The sequence below is a fragment of the Eleutherodactylus coqui genome, chromosome 2 (genome assembly GCF_035609145.1).
Source record: "Eleutherodactylus coqui strain aEleCoq1 chromosome 2, aEleCoq1.hap1, whole genome shotgun sequence".
Taxonomy (NCBI): domain Eukaryota; kingdom Metazoa; phylum Chordata; class Amphibia; order Anura; family Eleutherodactylidae; genus Eleutherodactylus; species Eleutherodactylus coqui.
In genome coordinates, this window is record NC_089838.1 from 114,799,573 (window position 1) to 114,823,765 (window position 24,193).

General features: G+C 42.7%; 1 protein-coding gene across 2 annotated transcripts; it reads right to left on the minus strand.

The window, feature by feature from the left end:
* Nucleotides 1-425: 425 nt before the first annotated feature.
* TCP11L2 (t-complex 11 like 2) lies at nt 426-22,488 on the minus strand. Of its 2 annotated transcripts, none has more exons than XM_066591389.1 (10): nt 22,257-22,488; nt 16,405-16,572; nt 14,224-14,356; nt 11,089-11,209; nt 10,009-10,229; nt 4,059-4,195; nt 2,868-3,049; nt 2,601-2,773; nt 2,333-2,505; nt 426-859 (listed from the first exon to the last, which is right to left on the minus strand). In XM_066591389.1, exons 2-10 carry the CDS (start codon nt 16,562-16,564, stop codon nt 624-626), a joined length of 1,536 nt encoding a protein of 511 aa, XP_066447486.1. In that variant the 5' UTR covers nt 16,565-16,572; nt 22,257-22,488; the 3' UTR covers nt 426-623. The 2 variants fall into 2 exon arrangements, with proteins under 2 accessions (XP_066447486.1, XP_066447485.1); XM_066591388.1 differs by having other exon boundaries at nt 22,253-22,488.
* Between the last annotated feature and the right edge of the window lie 1,705 nt (nt 22,489-24,193).

Sequence of the window (24,193 nt, forward strand, 5' to 3'; positions counted from 1 at the left end):
CGTCCCAACACACAGCAGAGCTTCACAGGCAAATTTGTAGAGGGAGATAGGTAGGATTTCTTGCCAATGCAGGATGTAAGAACGCAAAATCTGTAGTAATGAATTCCTCTTGTGAATTTTTTTGCAGTGACTGAAATAAAGTCACGCTGGAGAAGCGCCTGAAAAAAGTTACATGGATGAACCATGCCCACAAAGACATCTGCTCACCGGGTGAATGCATGTTGCCAGAATAATTTAACGGTGCTCGCACAAGCAAGAGGGACAAAACGGAGTCTGGGTGTTGGTTCTCTAGGGGTTGGGTTTACAATAAGGGGTGTCTGCTGGTTTTTCTGCACGTTTTTTTCCGCAACACATCCGCGCGTGATTTTTTACGCATCCGCACCTATCCGCAAGCACATTTAGGTACCATACGCGCGTGAAAATCCGCTAGCGGAATCCGGAACGCTCGTGTGCAGGCGGCCTTAATCATCTGCGGTTTTACTTGTTTAAAAAATACTGGCATTCTGTTCCTTCACATAAAACTTTAGTTTTCAGTAGTTTCTACTGAATAATTCTTTATAAAAGTAATTTTCATCTTCATTGCACCACTATTTACATAAGGGCTGTGCAGTTGGCTCTCCTGCTTACGATTGGGCTTCTGCCTTCTCCCCTTGTGGTTGACTGAAAAGCAGCTTCCGAAAGATATTGGCGTAGAATGGCCCGTACACCTGCTTGTTGAAATTAACAATGTTTGAGTAGTGGAATCCAATGAACTCCATCTCCTTCTGGACAGGTTTAAGACCCCCAGGAAGTATAGGAACATGTTTGTATGGGTAGGGAAGACAAAGGAATGTGGTCAAGTACTCTTGGATCCGTTTTTCTGGAAAATAAAGAATGATAAGCTTGAACTGTAGTAACCAAAGAATCTTATACCATTGCTTACAAGTACTGAGATACGTTTAAACGCTACGAGGAATATTTAGCTTTTGGTCCATCTGTCAGGTATTTCAAGGGGGTTGTACAAGATTGGAAAAAAAAACAAAAAACATTGCTGCCTTCTTTCAAAACAGTGCCACACCTGTCCACAGGTTTGGTGTGGTATTGCATCTAAACTTCATGAAAGGGTTTGTCCAGTTACCAGATAACATTCGCTCTATAAAATGCCCAATGTGCTAAGAAAAAAAGGGAGCAGTACGTACCCATCCTTTGCTGCCACTATCCAACACTGCAGCCCCACTGATGTTTTACTGGTCTGAACTCCTGGCATCCAGGATGTGAGCGCTAATGCCAGGTAAACAGGCAGCGACACTGCAGCGATCAGGTGACTACCGGTGACATCTGCCACAACAAATATCGGGACAATGGCAGGGCTGCAGCACTGTATAGCGGTGGTAGACAGCGGGCAAGTATTGCCACTTATTATTTTAGCACAATGGGACCTATAGGGGGAATGTTGTCTGGTAACCGGACAACCCTTTCAACTTCAATAGAGCAGAATCGCAATACCAGACACTACCTGTGTACAGATGTGGTGCTGGTTTTAGAAGAAAGCAGCCATATTTAATTCTGTACAACCATTTGCATTTACAAAAGTAAAGCGACTGAGTATCACAAACTACTGATCAGTCACAGAGACATAAATAGATAAGAATGGAACAGCTCCTCAATAAACAGTATATATGACAACAGGGTGTTTGTCAAGCAAAATCAGAAGGGGCGTAAAAACGACAAAAAACAAAAAATACATTACATGTGATTTGAGGGGGAAATTAACTACTATGTTACATAGGATGGAATAACGACATTCCCCAGCTACTGAGTTTTGAATGTCAGACTTGTAAGAAGTTTGTAACAGCAGGAGTTATTGATCTAGGATCCCTATGTCTGCTAGCAAGCATGACATCATCATGGTTTTCAGCCTGGAGAGTCCTGAATGGGGCTTTAATATACAGGGTCTGCTAAATACATTTTCAGCTGCAGTTTGAATCAAGGTTGCGTTACTTAGGCACCATTTCAGTCAATGTTCATGCAGTCACCCATAGTTTATGCAGCAAGGACGAGGAGTTGAACGCTGAGCGTTCAGTGTAAATAGCAGCCGTTCAGTACTGAACGGCCGCTATGATAAGTCAATGGAAATGGGCGGGGGAGCGTGAGGAGAGAAATCTCCTCCAGCCTCCCCGTTGTGAGCCAGCAATACCAGTTTCCATGCAGGAGCACGGTGAGTATGTGTGGGGACGACTGTCGGGCAACGCTTGCCTTCCATTTAGTCGGGACGAATGTGTCTTTAAGAAACACCATGAAATGACACACTGAAGATAATACTTTCAGAGATGTAACATTGTGCTATACATACCAATTAAGTTGCAGACAGAGTGATTTTTCTCAGTCAGGCTGCAGATTTGTCCTTCCAGGATACTTTTTGCCTCCGTGCCAAGTTCAGGTAATCCTCTTTCAGTCAGTGATTTGTTCACCTCAAAGGATATTTTTGTACTCAGACCAGTAAGAGCCTCCCTCAAATTAAGTGCTCTAAAAACCATTGAGGGAAAAAAAAAAAATTAAATTTTTTATTGCAATGGACCTTGATAGCTTTAGAAAAAAAAACAAAACAAAAAAACATTTACTTGTTTAGCCCTTGAAGGAGAATGACTGTGATTTCTTTAACTTGCTCAATAAATCCAGAAGTGCTTACAGGGCCCATGACATTCTGGGTAATAAGGCATACGCATGCTACAAGTTTAACTTGATGCAGCTTGTTCTTTAAGTCTACAATACGCCGGTCATCAGTTATGACTGTCTGGAAAGAGAAAAGCCAATATCCAAATACTAGTCAGTATTCTGGAAGAATCCGTCGGATTTTAGAGTACATACGTCAAGAAGGAGCTACCTACCTCTGGCACAACGCTGTCATAGTCCTTGTGAAGAAGTTTTACAAAACCACTGTTCAGCACCAGAGTAGGGCTCACGTTGTCCACAGATCCTCCATTTGCACCAGATGTACTCTCGTCAACTTTTGCCTGTAGTGCATCTTTAAGAGACTCCTCAATCCATTTGGTGGTTTGATTCAGTGCATCTACATTAAGTGACATAAGACACTTAAGTCACTACACCATGGTACCCAGTTATTTAACCCCTTCATGACATGGCCTATTTTGGGCTTAAGGACGCAACAATTTTTGGCGGATTTTCTCCGTTTATCAAAAGCCACAACTTTTTTATTTTTCCGTCGACGCGGCCGTGTGAGGGCTTGTTTTTTGCGTGGCGAACTGTAGTTTTTATCGGTGCCACTTTGGGATACATAGACTATATTGTAAAACTTTTTTTTTTTATGATAGCAGGGAGAGAAAACGCATCAATTCTGCCATCGATTTTTTTTTTTTACAGCGTTAATCATGCAACATAAATGATACAATCCATTTTTTCTGCGGACCGGTATGATTACAACGATACCAAAATTCTTACATTTTTTTTTTAGGTTTTCCCACTTTTCTGCAATAAAAACCTTTTTTGGAAATCTTTTTTCTATTCTAAATCGCTGCATTCAAAGTCCTGTAACTTTTTTATTTTTCGATGTACGGAGCTCTATGAGGGCTTATTTTTTGAGAGACGAGCTGTAGTTTTTACTGGTACATTTTGGGGTACATACGGCTTTTTTGATCACTTATTGCGTTTTTAGTCTGACAGCCGGCTCCCGCTGTGGGATCATATGTGATCCCGTGCTATCCCAAGGACGCAAGTTTACGTCCTGTTGCGGGAAGTACCCCGCTGCCAGGACGTAAACTTACGCCCTGCAGCGGGAAGGGGTTAACTCTTCACTATCAAATAGTGGGTTCTACGACAAAATTGATCAATAGTGTAATAGCAAAATACTGGAAGAGTTGTTTTTTTTTTGTAAAAAAATGAAATAGTGATCTCACATTTTGACTAAGAAAGTAAAAAGTTCTATCACAAGAACATCTGTCACCACTCCTGACGGGTCTGTTTCAGTAAATACTTGTATTCCCCATAAAATATGCAGAAGCAATAGCAAAGATAAATACAAACGTAGTGCCATGAAGTCAGGTACAGAAGATCATACATACCAGGTGATTTTTCAAGTATTTCTTGGAATTTTACCCTCTCGTATTCAGCTAACTGCCGTTGAAGCTGGGGCCTAAAGGTATGGATAGTGTAATTCACCATATCCATTTTCATGAGGTCGAGCACATGGAAAACATCCCTGATGATGCAAAGATGAAAGAGAGAAATGACCACAGGAATATAGAGCATGGACAACAAATACAACCTGACATCAGGGAAGGTCTGGCTTTCACTGTGCATGATTTAAGGAACCTTAAGGACAAAGTGCGGTAAATATACAGTGCTTGGTCCTGGGCTTTAATTCCGGTCAATAGTAGAAGTACGGCACAAGATTAAAGTCTCTGCATCTGCAATCAAGCAGGAGCAGGTCGGGTCTATGGCTGTCAGACACAGCCAAGAACCCAGAGGAGAAGGGAAAAGCAGTTTAACCCCTTCTGCCTTCTCATTTCTAAGCTACATAGTGCCATGTACTAAAAAGCAAAAGCAGAAGTGTTTGCTCTGTTATGTGACCCAGCGATCACGTGACCGCTGAGTGCCCTCAGTCACAGCAGAGCTGCAGACTCATAGCAGACCCTGATCAGCTCTATTAGTGACTAATGCCACTACAGGGGCATTTCTTTTCCTGTAACTAGGGCTCCCATGAATAATCCAGCTACAGTGGAAAAGTATGAAATCTATATATAATCCCAAAATGTCTTATAGGACCTCATGAGGGGCATAGATGTTTAAAAATAAGTATTTACAGAACAAAAATATATATCTACACACACATAAAAGAAAAATGACTTACTGCCGACCCCAACCTAAACCGTCACCATATGCGTCTTGTAATCTGAGGCTATTCAAGTTATATATCACAACACCTGAGACAAAATGAGTAACCTATTCCTGTACTTTTTTAGCCTAAATATATTAAATTTTAAAAACACAAACAACCATAAATTTAAAAAAATATTTTTTTTTTAGCTAGCAAAAAAAGTCAAGAAAAAAAAAAAAGAAAAAGAAAAACGACAATGACACATATATCCCTAGGTCACGGAGATATTAAATTAAAAAAATTATATATAATAGGGCAGTAAAACCAACCCATGGTTAAAAACCCTATATTAAAGGTTTAAAAAAAACAAAAAAAAAAAACAACCACCACTCTGGTCCTTAAGGGTTTAATGACTAGTTTGGAAAACCAGGTATTACAGTGCATGAAACTACGAAAACACATACAGTAACGTGTTAATGTTTTAGGTAGGTGAGGAAAAAAGTGCAGCCTTGTGTGTTTTGCCATAGTTCTAATAGAATGTGGCAAAAAACGCAGGGTGTTAAAAAATGCACTTTTTGATGTGATTTTAATTGCAACCGAACTTCTGTGTGAATAAAGCGTAAGGGCAGTCTCAAACAGGCGATACGGATTCCGTACGCAGGAGCCCACAGCAGAATCCGTATCTGACCCCGGCCAGCAACCACTCAAACCTTCTTTTCCTATACTGTGGATGACCACAGACGCTCGCCAGTCATGTGCAGTACAGATTTTTTTTAATTTTTTAAAATAGGTGTATTTCCCGCGCCATCACTAGGCGATGACACAGGTACCCGCAGCCTATCTAATGTCAACTGCGGATTGGCTGCGGGTTGGACGGCCTCCCTTAACTGCAATGGAGGCCGTCCACAACAAACTAGAACATGCTGCGATTTTTCCTCCGCTTGCAGAAATCGCTATTTGTTTCCACGAGTCTGAAGGAAAGAGCTTTCTAACCAGTCTGCTCTAATCCTTTAGAGAAGCCTATAAAGCACCCTTTCTTCTATTACTTGTACACGTTTTCTGAACCTTCAGTTCAGAGTATAACCAACAGCTATAGTTTGGATTTGTCTCTTTATTTTTACTGTTTTTCATTCAAATGTTTTGGGCAAGCTAGAAAAAGCAGAATGTGTCATGTCCCAATTAATGTCTATGGTACGTGGCTATACAAACATGCATTCTACACAGCAGCCTCTCACTTGTTGTCCGGAGAGGCAGCGTGAGCGCTCTACTTATGAGTACAGCTGGACTCTATCAGTGCTGCTAGTAGCAGAACAGGAACAGTATGTGTTTTGGCTACTAATAGCACAGGTATGCAGCTATAATATGTTCCTCTTATATAGAGTAGCATATTAAAGGTGCCAAAATCAGTTTAACCCCTTAAGGACATGACCCCCTTTTTTTCTATTTTTTCCTCCAGCTTTCAAAAAAAAATTTTTTAAAAAATCATAAGTCTTATTTATCCATCAACATAGCTGTCTGGGGGGCTTGTTTTTTACGGGGTGAGTTGTATTTTTCAATAGTACCACATAATGTACTGAAAAACTTTAGAAAAGTTTCTAAAGTGGAGCGCAATAGAGAAGAAAAAAAAAAGCGAACAAAAAAAACCAAAAACTATTCCACCATCTTTTATGGAGGGTTGGTGCAGGTTGTGTTTCTGCAGTGTACACACTGCAGCAAAAGTGACAACTTTATTCTATGGGTCAGTAGGATTACAACAATGCAAAATTTGATCTTTGGGGGGGGATTTCTGCCACCATAACTTATTTTTCCATCGACACAGTTGTGCAAGTGCACATTCATCATACAAGATAAAAGGTGTTATTTTGATAGATCAGACTAACGGATGCAGTGATACCAAATAGGTTTGTTTTTACATTATACATATGGAAAACATTTCCCCTCTTACTTTTAAAAAAAATGAAAAAAAATTAAGACACAAAACACAACTTTTTTTGTGTAAGTCCTTATAGGGACACTATACAGTGATCTGAAAGGCAATCTGTAATAGCATCCCTGGTAGCCTTCAACTAAACAGCACCCCGCAATCTAATCGCAGGAGGAGGTGCAGCATGTGCGTCTGGGGAACCCAAACTCAAATCGGGGCGTTTAAATGTCGCTGTCAGGATTGACAGCGGCATTTAAAGGGTTAGCAGCCACGATCAATCCCAGATTCTGCTCCATACAAATCCCGAACCTCCATGACATAACTGTACGTCATGGGTTAAAGGGTTGACTTTAGCTGTAAACACGTACAGTCTGTCTCTTTAATTTGAGTTCTAAAGATAAATGTTCCAAATCCCAGTTAAATTAATATCAAGAGATAAACATGGACACTAAACTTGCTTCACACAAGAGAAATACTAGCAGTCCCTCTGGCACTCCTTTTATAAACTGATGAGTGCAACACTATTAATAACGCTGCACTTAAGCTTCCAGATTTGACCTTCAGGCAGCTGGAAAGGCCAGCTTGTAGATGTAAGGAGTCACTAACCCAGAAGGAAACCTACTTTCCCTGTACCAGCAAGGCAACTAGAATCAGAGTGAACCAAGGACATACTTTGTTTCCGAACCACAACATAGAATATAAATATTGCTGAGAAGCACTAGATCACTGTAGAATATAACATGTGGATAGGAGTTTATGCCTCTTGTTCTACTATGTTGATATAGCACAAATGTATATTTAGGTTTCTCTTCATGTTCTGCATCAGGATCTTATACTAAACATGCTTAGCCAAACACAGAAAGTCTAAGGCACTGGAGATGGCAATAAAATATCACTATGTAGTTCTCATCTTAAAAATTGCAAAATATAGACAGATTGTAACTAGAGAAGTACGGAGTAAATTAAGTGGAGCATTGGACTTGTGTCTCGATAGTAAACATACAAATAATTTCTTTAGGCTGCATCCGCACGGGATACAAAAATCTCGCTACAAAACATCACTCATGTGAAAGAGCCCATTGGAAACCATTAGCTCCACCTTGTAGCGATGATTTTGTAGCCCGTATGGCTGCAGCCTGAAAAGACTGACTGGTTACCTTTTGCAATCTTAACCCCTTAACAACAGTCCACAGACCATGTGTCCTGGCTACGGCTGTTAGCCCATGAAGTATAGTACTGTATTAGAAAAACGATAAAAGATGCTGAATCGAGTCCCACAGAAGGTCCACCACAAAAAAAGTATTTATTTTAAAATTATTATACGTGTGGTATTACTGCGTTCTTAATGTCCCAGAGAAAAGAAGTTAGTACATTTAACCTGCACATTCAAGGTCATGAAAAAAGAAAAAAAAAAAATATACAAAAATAAATAAAAAGCAAAAACACTCTGAAAAATAGCCAAATTTCACCCATCTTGCCTTTAAAAAAAAGCCACATGGATTTACAAATAGTACTATTAAAAAGTAAAACCCCCCTCACAAAAAAGTAGGAATCTTTGAATGCAATAAAAATAAAAATTTGGAGAACAAATAAAACAAAAGAAAATCCTATATATTTTTGGTATTGGTATAGTCACACTTTCCTGCAGAATAAACTTAACATATTTGTTAGTCTTGCCTGTAGGATATAAAAAAAAAAAAAAAAAAAAAAAAAAGGTATCAAAATGTTATACGTTCACAAAAATTGAGCTCTGTCAATGGGAAAAACATGTTATGGCCCTTTGAATGTGGCAAAAAAGCAAAAACTGTATAGACTTGGCATCACTGGAATCGTGCTGACCCAGAGAATAAGGCCATCACATGATTCATTTTGCACATTGAACGCTGTAAAAATGAAATCCAAGAAACAAAAAGTGGCAGAATTTATTTTGCCAGTGCCCCTAAAGGAGAAAAATAAGTAAGTGTTATATAACACATTATGTGTATTCAAAAATGCTGCCAATAAAATAAAAAAATATACAACTTGTTCCGCAAAAAAAGAAAAACAAATTAGTTGGTCGTTAAGGTGCTAACAGGTTTTGTCACCGATTAGTTAATGACAGGTGCATGACAGGTGCAGACATGTGAAAATAAATACAGCAGTACTTACCCATCCTCAGCATACCAGCCTCACAGTTCTCCCAATCTCTGTTGGCAGCGGATGTCAGGTGACCGCTACCTTCCAATCAGAGGCCATAGAACCACTGCCCGTTCTGACATCAGCGCTCACATCCTGGGCTACAGATCAGGCGTAGTCAAAACTGTATGATAAAGGTGTACAGCACCATGGGACAACTATTTATTTGGTTGGTTGCTCTGGAAGTGGATGCGAGATGCTTAAAAAGGGGCTGTAAACAAGTCTTTCACTAACTGAACACCAACTGATTGCTGCTGCAATCAGCTGTTATTGAAGGAAGTTGCAGGCAGGTACGTGGCATTACCTGGTGCACATTCATATGATGTCCATGTTCCCTAATAGGGCATATAGAAGGAGGTTGCCCTAATAAAACAGTCCTCAACCTTTTGCAGGTCATTGCTCTAATGGGACAATCCCTTGAAATGATAACACTATGGGCTAAAAAGATGTTCATTCTACTAAGCCAGATGTACTAAATTTCTATGGGGGGGGGGGGGGGGGTACATAAAGAGGTTGTCCCACTTCTAGCCATTTTCCCTACAGACAGTTCCTGCTTGTTAGTTGGATCACTTGACAAAAAGCAAATCACAAAGTATCACCCTGCCGAGACCCTCAGCACTCAGCTGTAATCTCAAGGGAAGCTCAGCAGTAACTGTTACATTCCCTGGAGAGTCTTCACAAGAAAAATGAAACATTGCACAGCGCTCATTCAACTGTATGGGTTGTCTGTGTAACATATGACAGGTCTTCCAGAGCAGAAGACCCACTCTTGATGCCAAAAGATGAGGATCAAGAACATGCAGTCCTCTTCTGTTAACTCAGAATTCATAACAGGGTATATGAAAAGTTTTTGTAAACTTTCTCCTTAGAAAATAGCAGTAAAATTAACAAAAAAGATATAGTGAATGAGAAGGTCTCTATAATAACTCACCAGTTGAGGGCCTTCAGACTAACGAAGTCAGTCAGAGGGGTGATTTGTTAATATAGACAACACCATCTATGTAGTCAGTGGTATAACTTTGGCCATAAAACATTTTTAGTGGTTTTAAAAAGGGGGGGGGGGGGGGGGGGAGGGGGGAAAGAAATTTGCACTAACCGCAGCATCTGCACGATGTCTCCACTGGATTTGAGTTTCTTAACATCATCATCTCTAACAGGGGCACATAACTTTGACATTATATTGATGATATAACTGCCAAGCTTTGGAATATCAACAGCATTGTGTTCAGCCTGTTGTCTTATTAGGTCTACATCTAGAACTTCACAGATTTGGGTCCGAAGTCTGTTTGTACCAGGAGTTAAGAAAGAAAGTAGAATCTGCAGTACAAAGAAAAGAACCAAACAAACAGCATTTAATATAATGTGTCGTAATCACATCTGGGCACATACATCCCCACATCCACGCAACTCTAAAGCCATAAGACCCAAAAATCGACAACTTAGAAGGAACCTGATCTATAGACATCATGTTATAGAGCAGGAGGAGCTGAGCAGATTGATATATACCGTATATTCCGGCGTATAAAACAACCTTCTAACCCCGAAAAATCTGCTCTGCAGTCGGGGGTCGTCTTATACGCCGGGCATACAGTGTCGTCATTGAATGGCTGTGATTGGCTAACGCCAGACTAAGTTAGCCAATCAGAGCATTAGCTTTTTGGAGGTGGGGCATTCAAGCCCTGCTTGCAGAAAGCAATGCTCTGCCAGCGTGCACGTGAGAGCGAGAGCCTGCAGCAGCGCCGGAGGCGAGTATTCATCCCCCCCCCCCCTTTACACTGTATTCCCTGCATATAGGACGAAAAGTCAGGGGCCGTTTTATACGCCCCGTCGTCTTATATGCCAGAATATATGGTAGCTTAGTGGGGAAAGATTCAGTATAACTTGTAGTCTGTTCATTCATAAATCTCTGCTCTTTCTAGGCTTAGGAGTCCAGTTGGCGGTCCTAGCAGTGATGGACAGTTATTTCTGTATATACACTTATACCAGGGAGGCTGTCGGTCACTAATAGGACTGGCTACTTGACTCCTGAGGCCATAAGGTTCAGGAATTAAAATGAAATCAAACAAGTTATACTGAATCTTTCTCCACAATCTGTTCAGCTCCTCCTGCTCTATAAATGGTGCCTGCAGATCAAACCACATGTTCAACTGGACAGCTTCCTGCAAATATAATTTACCTCCTTTATCTCATCAAAAAGCTTGATGGCATGTTCATACTCTGGAGGATCCTCTTTAAGTTCTGACTCCAAGCAATCCCAGAATGCTTTGTGGACAATCTGTTTAACTTGTCCTTCCAAACTGTGAAATAAAAAAAAATAAAAATAAAAAAAAAGTTATATGGTGTAACCAAACCCGGCCAACCCATGTCTCCACCCATAGATCCAGTGGAGGCATATGACACCAGTACCAAATATATGTACATAGATTTATGTCATATTGCTTAACAACTCCTTAGTTTGTGGGCAACAATCATGGTTAACAAGACTAAACTGGAAAGAGAAAGGGTAAGATACATTGAAATATTGCAATTTTTCCATCCCACACCCCAACCATGCTGTATTAGACAAATGTTTTAAAGGGTGTTTAGTGTCAACAGATGAAGCTTATACCAAGTAGTTATGTACATTTTATTTTTGTTGCATCAATTCCAATTTTACTTTTCTTCTTAAAAGTGTTGTCCGGTTACTGGACAACTATCCTTTAATAGAGCCGTCTGTTACCGGACGGCCCCTTTAAATTACCACAGAGAAACTGAGGAGTTGACATACAAAGAATATTAGAATATTTCTGAAGTGTTCATTATACAAAACCCTTTGAATCTACCAACTACGATAATATAATGTATAATACTATAATTGTGGATGACTGGATGAATTTAGAACTCATTGTTTGTAATGCATATTTCTGAAACTCAAACCCAATGCTTAAATTCTACTTAAAAATTGGGTTTTCTAAGACTTTCACATTTTACATAGTATGTTAGGCTGAAAAAAAGACAAGTGTCCATCCAGTTCATTGAGGGCCTATAGTTAGGACTGCAGCCCCTTTAATCAGCTGATCGATGAGGGTGCCACAAGCTGGGCCACCAACAATCCGTTATTGATGGAATATATTTAGAAATTCAGCGGAATATTGGATGTTAATAAACTTTGTAAAGGATTTTTATATGAATTTCGCCTCTGGCTCTAAATACCTTGTGAGGAGCTCTATGCAAGCAGCTTATGCAGCTCCATCACGCGAATGCAGATGGCTGTTGGTATGTGAAGTGTATGGGCTGCGCTGGCTCTGTGTATGGGGGAGCCAGCTGATCAGCATTACACGCTAAGGAGACAAAGGCTTGTTCTTCAGGATCTGGTGCTCTTATCACACTTGGTGATCTTTTACCACTTGTACTAGTGCTACTGAATCTAGCAGTATTCTCATCACTAGCAGTAATGCACCAGTTGGGAAGGCAACTACATTGTCTGCTAATACTTTTTGTAAGTTTCTCTACAGAAATTCAATGCATAACCATTGTTGTCCAAAGTGAAATGGAAACCACGTGTTTAAAGAAAAAAAAATAAATAAATAAAAGCTTCAAATGGTTCAATCCACATTAAGGGCGGCCTCACTCGTATGTATGTGCAATTACGTGCAACATATTTGCGCTATGAACAAGACTAGTCTCCTTGCGTATTGTGAGCGCATTTGCGCACCCCCAATAGACTTCTATGAGGACCTTTGGTGGGCAAATGCTCACAAAAGTAGGGCATGCTGCGTTTTTTTTATGTGCGCAAAAAGGGAAATGTGAACAAACCCATTGAAATCAATGGGTTCTATTCTCTGCGTATTTTGCACGTATTTTGCATGCATGTTGGGCACGCAAACACGTTCATGTAAAGCTGCTTAGTCTTTTCTTGCACTGATACATATGTATCTTTGCATCTAGTCAAGCACTTCATCTGTATAACATGGTATAGAAACGATTCCCATTAATGTGAAGACCATAAGTTCTCCTTTCTAAAAAGGGATTAAAAAAAAAAAAAAAAAAAAAAAAGCGAAGGTTCTTCAATCATAAGCAGAACTGGAAGGCTGCATTCCCACAAACGTATATCGGCTCGGTTTTCACGCCGAGCCGATATACGTCGTCCTCATGTGCAGAGGGGGGGGGAGGATGGAAGAGCAAGGAGCAGGAACTGAGCTCCCGCCCCGTCTGCCTCCTCTCCACCTGTCTGGACTATTTGCAATGGGGAGAGGCGGGATGGGGGCGGGGCTAATTCACGGAACTTAGCCCCACCCCGCCTCCTTTCATTGCAAATAGTGCAGAGGGACGGAGAGGAGGCCGAGATGGGACAGGTGCTCAGTTTCTGCTCCTGGCTCTTCCATCCCTCCCCCCCCCTGCAGATGAGGAGGACGTATATCGGCTCGGCGTGAAAACCGAGCCGATATACGTTCGTGGGAATGCACCCAAAGTCTGTAGTTTTTAGGCTACCTACACACAGGTGAGCACGATATCGAGCTGAGAAACTCGTTCTGATAATAGCACTCGTCTAGGTCTGGTTTTAAGCCGATGTGAGGCATATTTCTGGCAAAAAAAACACCTCCCATCAGATCAGTGAAGTAGCGATCCCCCGATGCGGCTTTTATGTGAATAAGCTGTTATAATGGTATAGTGGTACAAAACTAGGTGAAAAATGGACACAGACTCCAGCACATTAATATCTGCTTGATCAGCTACAAGGCAGACAGGTTATGGAGTCGTAAGGGTGAAGCAAAAACTATAACTAGGCTTTTTGTAGTAAGATTTTCCTCTTTCAATAGAATAATCCAAACATTAATAGGTTAGCTACGAGGAGCAGCTCTCCGGCACGAGCGGCCCCATACAGAAGGGAGAAGACCGGACTGCGCAAGCGCGTCTAATCGGGCGATTAGACGCTGAAATTAGACGGCTCCATGGAGATGAAGACGCCAGCAACGGAACAGGTAAGTGAATAACTTCTGTATGGCTCATAATTAATGCACGATGTATATTACAAAGTGCATTAATATGGCCATACAGAAGTGCTTAACCCCACTTGCTTTCGTGGGACAACCCCTTTAAGCTGCAATCGACTGTTAAACTTGGTTTAAGGAAAGTGTTGCACCTATGTGAAGAACAGGGTTCCCCAACTCATCTACTGAGGCAGTAACAACGCTAGGTCCAGGTAGAGAATGAATAGACTCAGTGACTTCTATGGGAGGTGGGACCCTCATTTATCAGACATTTATAAGCCACAACTATAACAACCACATAAAAAGTAACACAAATAATGAAGCCAACAAGAAATACCTACCTGTTTTTTGGGAGTTCTATAGTATCGAGATGAAAGTTCTCATTTGCAACAATTTCATGAGCTAGTAATAAGTTGGACAGGTTCCTTGTGGTTGCCATTACATCATCAAGAGTTGTTGCTCTTGGAGGACTTGCTAATAAAATTAAAAAAAAAAAAAAAAAAATTATATAAAAGCAATTGTGAATAATAAAAGCAGTCTCGAAATGTCCATGAAAAAGAACTGAGAAAGTTCCTTTCAGATACCTTTATTGGACATAAGGATTTGTTGGTAGCTATATCTGCAGGTGTGGAGGGTCATCAAATATCACTAGATAGTCTTTTGTATCAGGACTAGAGATGAGCGAGCACGCTCGTTTAAGGCTGGTGCTTGAGTGAGCATCGGTCTTTTCGAGTAACTGATTACTCGTCCGAGCACCACGCGGGGGGAGCGAGAGATCTCTTTTACTCCACTCCTCACCCCCCCCCCCCCCCCCCCCGCCGCATGGTGCTCGGACGAGTAATCAGTTGCTCGCTCGAGCATCAGCCTTAAACGAGCGTGCTCGCTCATCACTAATCAGCACACAAAATGCAAAATGCTCTTACTGCTCTAGCACACGGATTAGTGCTCGTTAAAGGACATACTCCGGATGACCATCACCAGTTCCATTTTGTAAGCGGCACATCTGTTTACACAAGTGTATGTGCTGCCCACAAGCAAAGATTTTTAGCCTACAAATGAATGTTTGCTTGTTTGTCAGCTGATCATAGGCATATTTACACCAGGCAAGGATTGGAAGTGAGAATTCGCATAATCAGCCTGTGTAGAAGCACCTTAAAGCCCCATTTACACGCAAAGATGATCGCTAAAAATATAGGGAGAAATACCGTTTGAACAGTCATTCTGCATAAGTTGCTAATGGCACTAAAGCCCATTTACACGGGGCAATGATCGCTCAAATGACAGTATGAGTGACAGCTTTGAGCGATCATTTTGCATAAACTATTAAGTAGCTACTCAGCTACTTAATAGCTATTTAGTGTGCAAATGAAGCCTTAGCTGAAAGCAATTAGTAGCTGGAGGGCTCTTATCTGTTTTCAGTTCCTCTGTTCTAGAAACAATGCTATCAACACTACCCGCGGAGAACTGCTAATAAGGCTGAACGATGATTTATAGGTTGGACTCAATTTAACGATCAGCTAGCAGTGCACGAAAAGTGTACGATGGCCACAACTTTAGAAGCAACGATTATTGCTCAAAACGTTTGTTTTGAGCAATTTATGAGTGATCGCTTTTTATAAATGGGCCTTTAGTAGCTTTTTCGCTTCATTTGCATTTAATTAAGGCTCCCTTCACTGTATGCAGATAACAGCATGTGGTCTGTTATCTGCCTACAGCCACTTTGTTTTGCCACAGGACTGCAGCTGAAACCAAGGCCATCAGCGCCCCCATAGAGAATCACAGCGTGCAGTCCCTGCCATCAGGTGGCCGGCCGAACGATTGATTTTAAACTCAACATAAAATCACTGTTCAGCCGAAAAGCCAACAATGGTAGCATTTACACGCAACGATTATCACTCAAAAGACATTCAGCAATAATAGTCCTGTGTAAATGGGGCTTAAGTCAACCTACAGGCACTTCAACACAGTGGAAATGTTGAGTTAGGAAACGGACCCAAAGCTTCTTATCGAATAATAGTCACCAAAACATCTCATGCAAGCTACACTCTGCAACTTACTACTCCAACACATCTGACTCTCCACCACCTGGGAAAGCTTCACAACGGTTGTGAAAACCCAACTCTTTAGAAAAGCCTACAAACTACAGTAGCCCTGCGGCACAAGTACCCACCTTCTACCCCCACCTACTGCCTCCTTCCCCCTCCCTTGTAGTCTGCATGCCCCCATAGTAGGGTCCTCTTTCTTTCTGCATGAATTGGTTGACCATTTAGAGTATTCTACAATATGAGCATTATCTCACTGCCAACTGGCTTTGGATAATTATACAGTCCTGAATCAGTCAACAATGAAGAAGTATATAATTGTGTGCACGTTGCCACATTGTAAACCAATACTACAGCATGTGCACATTCCTTGCAGGTATATACACAGGAAGCCACAATACTGATCAAGGGCCATACACAACATCCAGATATGAGTAGAGTTTACATACACCGTCCTCTGTCATGATAAATGGGACTTACACACAGGGGACGCATTCTTGCTGGACGAGTCGCTGGTAAAACTCTCCCGGGGAGATTCGCTGTCACTGGATGAACAAGCCATACAATCCGATAGCCGTGATCCATCAGAATCACTGAGCTGGTCCTCGTTTCCAAAGGGTTTATCATTACTGAATGGCATTTTAATGTCTACCTAGAAAAGACAGTATACATTACCTGTGACAATAATTACATAGCATTCACTAGATTAGTGGGATGGTGTATTCATCATGGTTTAATGATGAAGTGCCGTCAGTTTATGACATTTGAGTCTTCATATGCCCCGACACTGTAATGTCTTCACCTCTACAGCCAGGGAAGTTAACAACTGTTATAAGTCATTTCAGCCTATAGCTCAGAATGAACACATTAGCAGCAGTTACCGCCATCTATAAAATCACAATCACCTGCAGAAGTCACTTCTAAAATAATTGCAGACATTTAATGTCACCAAGGACTAAAAGATATAGATCTTATGTATCTATACGTATGTATATTCATTTCAATGGGTTCATTAACGCTTGCGATTTTTCACTTGGACGGGATTAGGATGCTGCACAACAGACAGCACACTGATGGGGAGTTCTTGCCTTAGGGTGCATTCAGACGACCATATATCGGCTGGGTTTTCACGGCCAGCCAATATACGGCGTCCCTCTCTGCAGGGGGAGGAGGCTGGAAGAGCCGAGAGCAGTGGTCTGAGCTCCCGCCCCCTCTCTGCCACTCTGTACAATTTGCAATGGGGAGGCGGAACAGGGCAGGGCTAAGTTTCTTAAATTAGCTCTGCCCCGTCCCGCCTCTCCTCATTGAAAATAGTGCAGGGGGTGGAGAGGAGGCAGAGAGGGGGCGGGAGCTCAGAGCACTGCTCCTGGCTCTTCCAGCCTCCTCCCCCTGCAGAGAGAGACGCTGTATATCGGCTGGGCGTGAAAACCCAGCTAATATACGGTCGTCTCAACGCACCCTTAGGCTAAGAACACATGGCCTGACTGGCTGCATGCCGCTAAACTACACTAACCCATTGCAGCCAAAGTTTGCACAATTAAAGCGTTTGTCCAAGAATTTCAACTTATTCCCTATCCAAAGGATAGAGGACAACGTACTGATCGGTGTAGGGAAAACCACTGTCGATCTCAGAAAAAAAAACAAAAAAACAAAAAACAAAAAAAAAAAAACAACACACAACTGAGTGGTTTCAGGTTTTCTTTTACAAAAAGTGGAAAAAGGATGATATATTGAAATAAATATGGATGGCATATGGAACTGCACATGTATAATACAAACTTTTGTTTTTTTGCAGATGCAACATGGATGAGTCTTTATACAGTCGTGCGCCTTTGGCCTTAAGAGTAGGTGAGCTTCTCTTCACTGAAGCGTTTAACAATGTTTTAGTCAACTATTTCTTATATAGCCTTAATAGTACACCCAGAGAGGTATACCCCTTGAGGGAAGGAGGGGGGAGGCGAGGGGAATAACTGAAACACGTTTCCAGATAGTATAGAAATATCTCTGCTGAAGGTTAGACCATGTTTGCACAGAGATTTGATAAGCATTTCCATGCAGAATTGATGCTGAAATCCACAATAGTCCTGTTCAATCCACCTTCCATGCAAATGAACAGGATTTCTGCAGAACCATTCAAATGCCACGACGGGGTGTGCAGACATTTGTCCACACCGCCATTCATGAGCATGTTCAGTATTCTTGCAAATTCCGAACAGAAAATCTGAGGATTAGTTTACCGAATGCAAATGAAAATAATCCTCGTGAAGATCACAGCAAGAATGCAAATGTCAGCCTCAGATTACGGCCATGGATCCTCTAGTAAAAGTACCCCATCAGGAGGGGAGTCAAACTGCGGGGCTCCCAGCAATCTCGAGACCAGCCCTATGAGATTGGAGGCTTGGTGTGCACGCTCAACCACCACTATGGGATAGAGGGATGTACTTGGTTCTCTCCATCCCATAGAGGTGAAGAGAAAGGCAGTTAAGCAAAGCGCACCAAGGCTCCATTCTCACGAGGTATTTAGGGGTCTGTCCTTATAGGAATCACTGGGGGATCCAAGCAGCCGGGCCCCTGGCAATTAGACATTTATGCCCCATCTTCCTGTGGATAAGGTGAAAAATGTCATTAATGGGAAAATCTCTTTAAGTTTCTGGTCAGTTATAAAATAAGGGAGGGTCTCAGTAGCGGGTAAAAAAAACTTTTTTTTGTTATTTTTAGCAAACTTCAAATCACGCCCTTGTGTGGTAAGTGTATGAGGTTCTGTCGGTATACTCAGGAAGGGTGGTGCCACAAGAAGCTCTCCGGAACAATCACTCTACAACAATGTCCTGGTTTAGCATCATTTATAGCATACAGAAGAGCCTTCATTTCAATCAAGTCTAACGCCACTAAAAACCTAAGAGTCTGAGTGCATGGCACTATCCACCCCCACTACAGTGTAAACAAGCCCGAAGGGGATACTCCAGAAGCCAAGATCTGTAACACTGTATGTAGAGTTCGTATACTGGAGAATGGTCACAGTCAGCAATATTACAGGCATTAAGTTACCCCCTAGCCACAGGATGCATATATTTATATTCCACAACACCTCTGCTTGATTCACAACCTGATTGGTTGTTCCAGCAATCTGATTGCTTGTTTGGGTTGGCTGACTCATAGTGACTGGTTGTTTGGGTTGGCTGAATCACAAGTCCAGCAACCCGATTGGTTGTTTGTTGTGAATCGAGCAGAAGTGTTGTGGAATATAAATATATGCCCACAGCATAGGGGATAACTAGCCAATTATGGGTCTCTGACAGCTGGGACCCCAATCACCAGAAAGGGGATCCGGTGTTCTCTTAGAAATGGCAAAATGAATGAGCGACGGCATGCATGATCAGCCACCACTCTATTCATTTCAATGGGAACACGGAAAGTAGCCATGTCCAAGTTCTCAGCAATCTCTGATGCTTTTAATTAAATGAATGGAGTAGGTATCCATTTATTTTACCAGTTTCTCAAGAGACACAGGACACCTGTTCTGGTGAGGTCCTAGTGGTTGGACCCCCACCAACCAGCTAGTTATCCCCCTATCCTGTGGATAGGGAATAACTTAAATTCACTGAAATACCCCTTTAAGGATATGTCCACATGGCAGATTTGCCATAGGCCATGGATTCATTAAAGAATCTGTGACAGAAATACAAGACTGAAACGGTATTAGTGTAGTATGTCTCCACCGGAAGTATGGGTTGGCCAGGTTGTCTCTACCCCCCCTCCCCATCTCCTCCTCCAAGTTAGCAAAAGCTCCCCATTGGCAGAGACACACTACACTAGTACCACTTAGTACTAGTAGGCGGCTACCAGCCCCCCTCCGCATTCCCGTCCAGTGCCGGAGGGTCACCCCTCATTTAAATTTATTTTTTTTCCTTCTAATTCAATATTTGAATTTGTTGCATATTTCCTTTCAGAGGAATTTAGAAAATTTTTGAAATGTCCTATAAAATATTTTTTCTATTAATCTAAGTCCCCACTTATCCTAAACATTTATAACTAGGATGTGTAAACAGCAATAGAAAATTAGTTATGGCCTTTCCTCTCCACTAGAGGCTGCTTTCACGTCTGCACCCAGGGATTCTCCTTTCCTGACCCTGAGCAATTCCATCTTATGGTGAAACCAAACAGCACCAAGTGGTCCCCATTGACTATAACTGCTTGGGAGAACAGGAAGACAGTATTAAGGCAAGCAAAAGCATACCTAAAGTTTCAATAAACATTACATAAATCAATAGTCTAGTGCAAATTCCCTACAGGACTATGGAGACAGAGTTGGGGGGGGGGGGGGGGGGGGGGGGGGGGGGATTTGGAGGTTTCACTTACTGACTCGACAACCCTGAAATATAGCATCCGCATGGTTAGGCTGAGCTCACCAGAGTATGGTCATAGCATAAAACACGGTACCAGTTTCCCCATACGCTCCCATGTTACCGCTCACACGAACTGCGCAAATATGCGCACAAAAAAAAATAATAGCAGCATGTTCTATCATGACATGTATTATGTGCGCATACGCCATGGTGATTGGCGTCACGCAGCATGTGCGCATGTCACTTGCGGGGTGCTCATCGTGTAGCGAATTACAGGCATGTGAGCCCGGCCTTATGCAGATATAGGTATGATCCCTCACCTATACAGGGCGTTTTCCCTAAGTGGCGCTTCAGTAGGCACAGAAGCTGTTCCTCGCCAAACGTGCTTGTTTGATGGGAGGAATTAGGACAACTCTTGGCAGAAGCTATTCTCAATGGCTCTTCAACAAACAATTACAAACTGTTCTTTAAAAGAACTTCCTGCCCGCACAGGCTCGTTACCAACGGAGCGCTGGACAGACAGACTCTGAAAGAGTCGCACAAACACTTCATCAGAAGAGCGTTCTCTACAAGGCTCAGAAATACGTGTCTTCCCCAGACACAGCCTAGAGGTAGTCACGGGTCCAGTGTCGTTCCTCACTGCTGGTTAACATGGGACAAGTTCCTCTCCCAGGCTGTAACCATTTCCGCCGCCATCTTGCCATATTTATTCACTTTTACAGACATTTCTAACTACTAAAAAGAATTGCGCATAAGTGTTCTGAGCAAAGAATCCCAGAGATTACCATCAGTCAGAACCGATCGCTGTTATATCATAATCCAAAGACTAATTAATAACCATCATGTGTCAGAGAAGCGCTACATTGGTCACACAGATGACTTTACTCAGCAGATACGGTGGACAGAATCCCCAGAAGTCTCCCGTGAAGCCTAATCTGTGGTGGCCGCTAGCCAATGTGGTTGGTCCCCGTACGGGAAACAGCGATTTAATGGTTTGAAGTTATTGCGTTTGCAGCCACTTCTCTGCTGAAAGAGCCCTGGGGTTCTCCGGCCGGCACCCCTCTTTCCTCTCAGCAGGCAATGCATTACACAAGAGCTGCTTCACACGGGTGTATGCACAATTGCGTATGCTTAGGGCAATGTATTTATGCCATGGACAAGTCTTTTCTGCGTGCGCATCAATGTACTTTATTGTACCTTTTGGACCCACAGAACATGATTTTTTGCGTCCACGCACCAATTTAAGTGGCTATTTAGCCTAATGAGTTCTTTTTCCTACGGAATTGCAGAGTTTTTCACATCTCCTTGCGGATTGCACATGCCTTTGCGCACCTCTATTGATTTCTATGGGGACCTTTGGTGCACAAAGGCTGCATAAAAAAAAAAAAAAAAAAAAAAAAAAAAAAAAAAAGAAAAAAAAATTGAGAACAAATCCATTGGGAAAAAAAAAGCAATGGGTTCTATGCTTTGTGTATTGTGCTACAAAACGCTTGTAAATACACCCATGTGAATGCACCCCAAGGGCTCTCTCATTGCAGCATATTTTGGCTGCTTTCTACACATGTAACATGCATATGCTATACATATATTATAATGGGTGTATTAAGCACCAAAAAATAAATAAAAAAAATAGGACAAGCTGCAGGTTTTTTTCACATGCATAAAAACTGCTGCTCTGAATGGCCCAATGTAAATCAGTGGGGTTTTAGCAGCAAAGTATGCTGGGGTGAGCCCCAAGTTTAGGGAGAAGAGCTGCAATACTACACTTCTGGCCACTTATCTTGCATGTAAAGTGATAGGAAGCAGGAATACTGCCCCCTGGGGATCAGATCATATACTGCACACCTTGGAGAAGAAGCACGACCTTCTATTTACAGAGTGACTATAAGCCAGGAATGAAGCGTTCTGTGCAGAAGTTACAGCAGATGGGACTATCAGTAAGACTTTGCATGTTGTGCTGGGACTTGTAGTCCTACGGACACCTACCTGTCAATGAGCTCTCGCTAGTGATATTAGAGGTCAGTTGGTTGCAGCTGCTGCCCCCTCAGGCGCTGGCCATGGGTGCAGTGTGATGTAATGGAACCGGCCGCGGACACTGTAGAAGGACCGTCCAGCAGTCAACAGTTGTGCCCAGGTTGCTGCACCCGCCGTGTACTGCTCACACTTTGGCTTCCAGCCGTTTGATGTTTTTGTTCAGCTCCAGCTCACAGCTGATCGCTGGGGGAGGTGTGGAACGTACCAAAAAAAGCACATGGGCGACCGTGACTATGTACCAGCTAGTTTTTCCTCTTACCGACGAATATCACACGGTGACGTATTGACTCATATTACGGGCAGCCTTCGCTGCCTGCGTTACCGGTTTTAAACGTTAGTCGCTGTAAAAATGAATATATAACTGAGGGAACCTATAATGGTACGGCCCTGGTGGTGACGTCACGTATTTACGGAAGTCTGCAGCCACTGGAGGTAAGCGCCGCCCACTCCGAGTTTGGTTGCTAGGGAGATGTTTTGCTGTTCTTTAAACGTAAGACACGCCCCTCTGCTGTTAACCCTATGTGTGTGTTTACTGACTGACCAGGGGGGCGGAGCCTTGCAGCGATAATACTTGGTAGAAGTAATGCGCGCCAGAAATGCCCGCCTGCCCTGACTTGTTTAGCATATAAGCGACGGTTTGAGGCAGGGCCGGTTTTAGACAAAGCGGGGCCCCAAATTCCTGATGTGTCCCATTAGTTTGAATAGGAATGTATTATGTAAATTTCTCTGCCTGGTGATTGTAAAATACACTACACCCTAATAAAGAAGCACACAGACCTTTGCCACGGCGGATTTCCATTGAAATCCATAGCAGGAAGATGTGATGTGTACATGAATATACTCTGTAAGGCGCTCTCAAACGTGTTCAGGAAACGCCATGTGACACCGCAGCATTTTACCGTGACGTTTTTGAACACGTTAAAGCCCCCCATCACTGTGATGGGTGACGAGGTGCGTTAAGAAAAGACAGCTCAAAAATCACGGCGCTGGTCTGCGGGGCCCCGCTGAACTCAATGGCGTCGTACCACAGTGAGCGCAGCGTTTGGAATGCTGCACTAATTGCGGTAAAAAGCGCCCAGTGTGAGAGTGGCCTCAGACCGCCTTTATACGGGCGAGATTTGTGCGCTGCGAGAAGAAAACCGGAGCATGTTCTATCTTTCTGCATACCCTCGCATCACATCTCTTATTGTCTTCAACGAGTCCGGCGGCAGCATCGCACCACATGCTCGGTGTACGCGATGCGAGTTTACCCGCTGCAAACAATGGGAGAAACTCCGCCATCTTCCACCGCAACTGACAGCTACTTCCCCAAAGTGATGTGAGGCTGTTTTGACATAAAAACGCCTCGCATCCACAGGGGAAAAAACGTGGCGAGTGCGAAATTGGGCTGTGATTCACAACATCATATCACAATCGCACGTGTGAAGTTAGCCTTAGGCCTCGTGTGCACGGGGAAATTCAGAAATTCTCCATGCAGAATCCTGCAGCGGGTCCCTCCTTTCCCGCAGACATGAGGCCAATAAATTTGATTATACTTACCTGTCCGGACGCTGCGGGTCTCCCGTCCGTTGAGGACGGATCTACTTTCTTCGGCTCGGTGGATGTGCCAATTTTTTTGAATTCCTGCTTTCCCATGGTCCCGCAGCACACCACAAATACAGCTCCGGTTGCGGTGCGGGACCGGACAGCTTCCATAGGCTTCAATGGAAGCCGCGTGAGCCATCCGCGCAAAAGACCTGCACAAAATGGAGCATGCTGCAGGTGGTTTCCCACACATGCAATCCGCGCCTCAGGGAAAAATGACATCCGCAGGTATTTAATTACCTGCAGGTGTCCAATGATTCCCTATAGGCGCGGATCACGCGTGCAGGACACCCCCGCGGATTTCT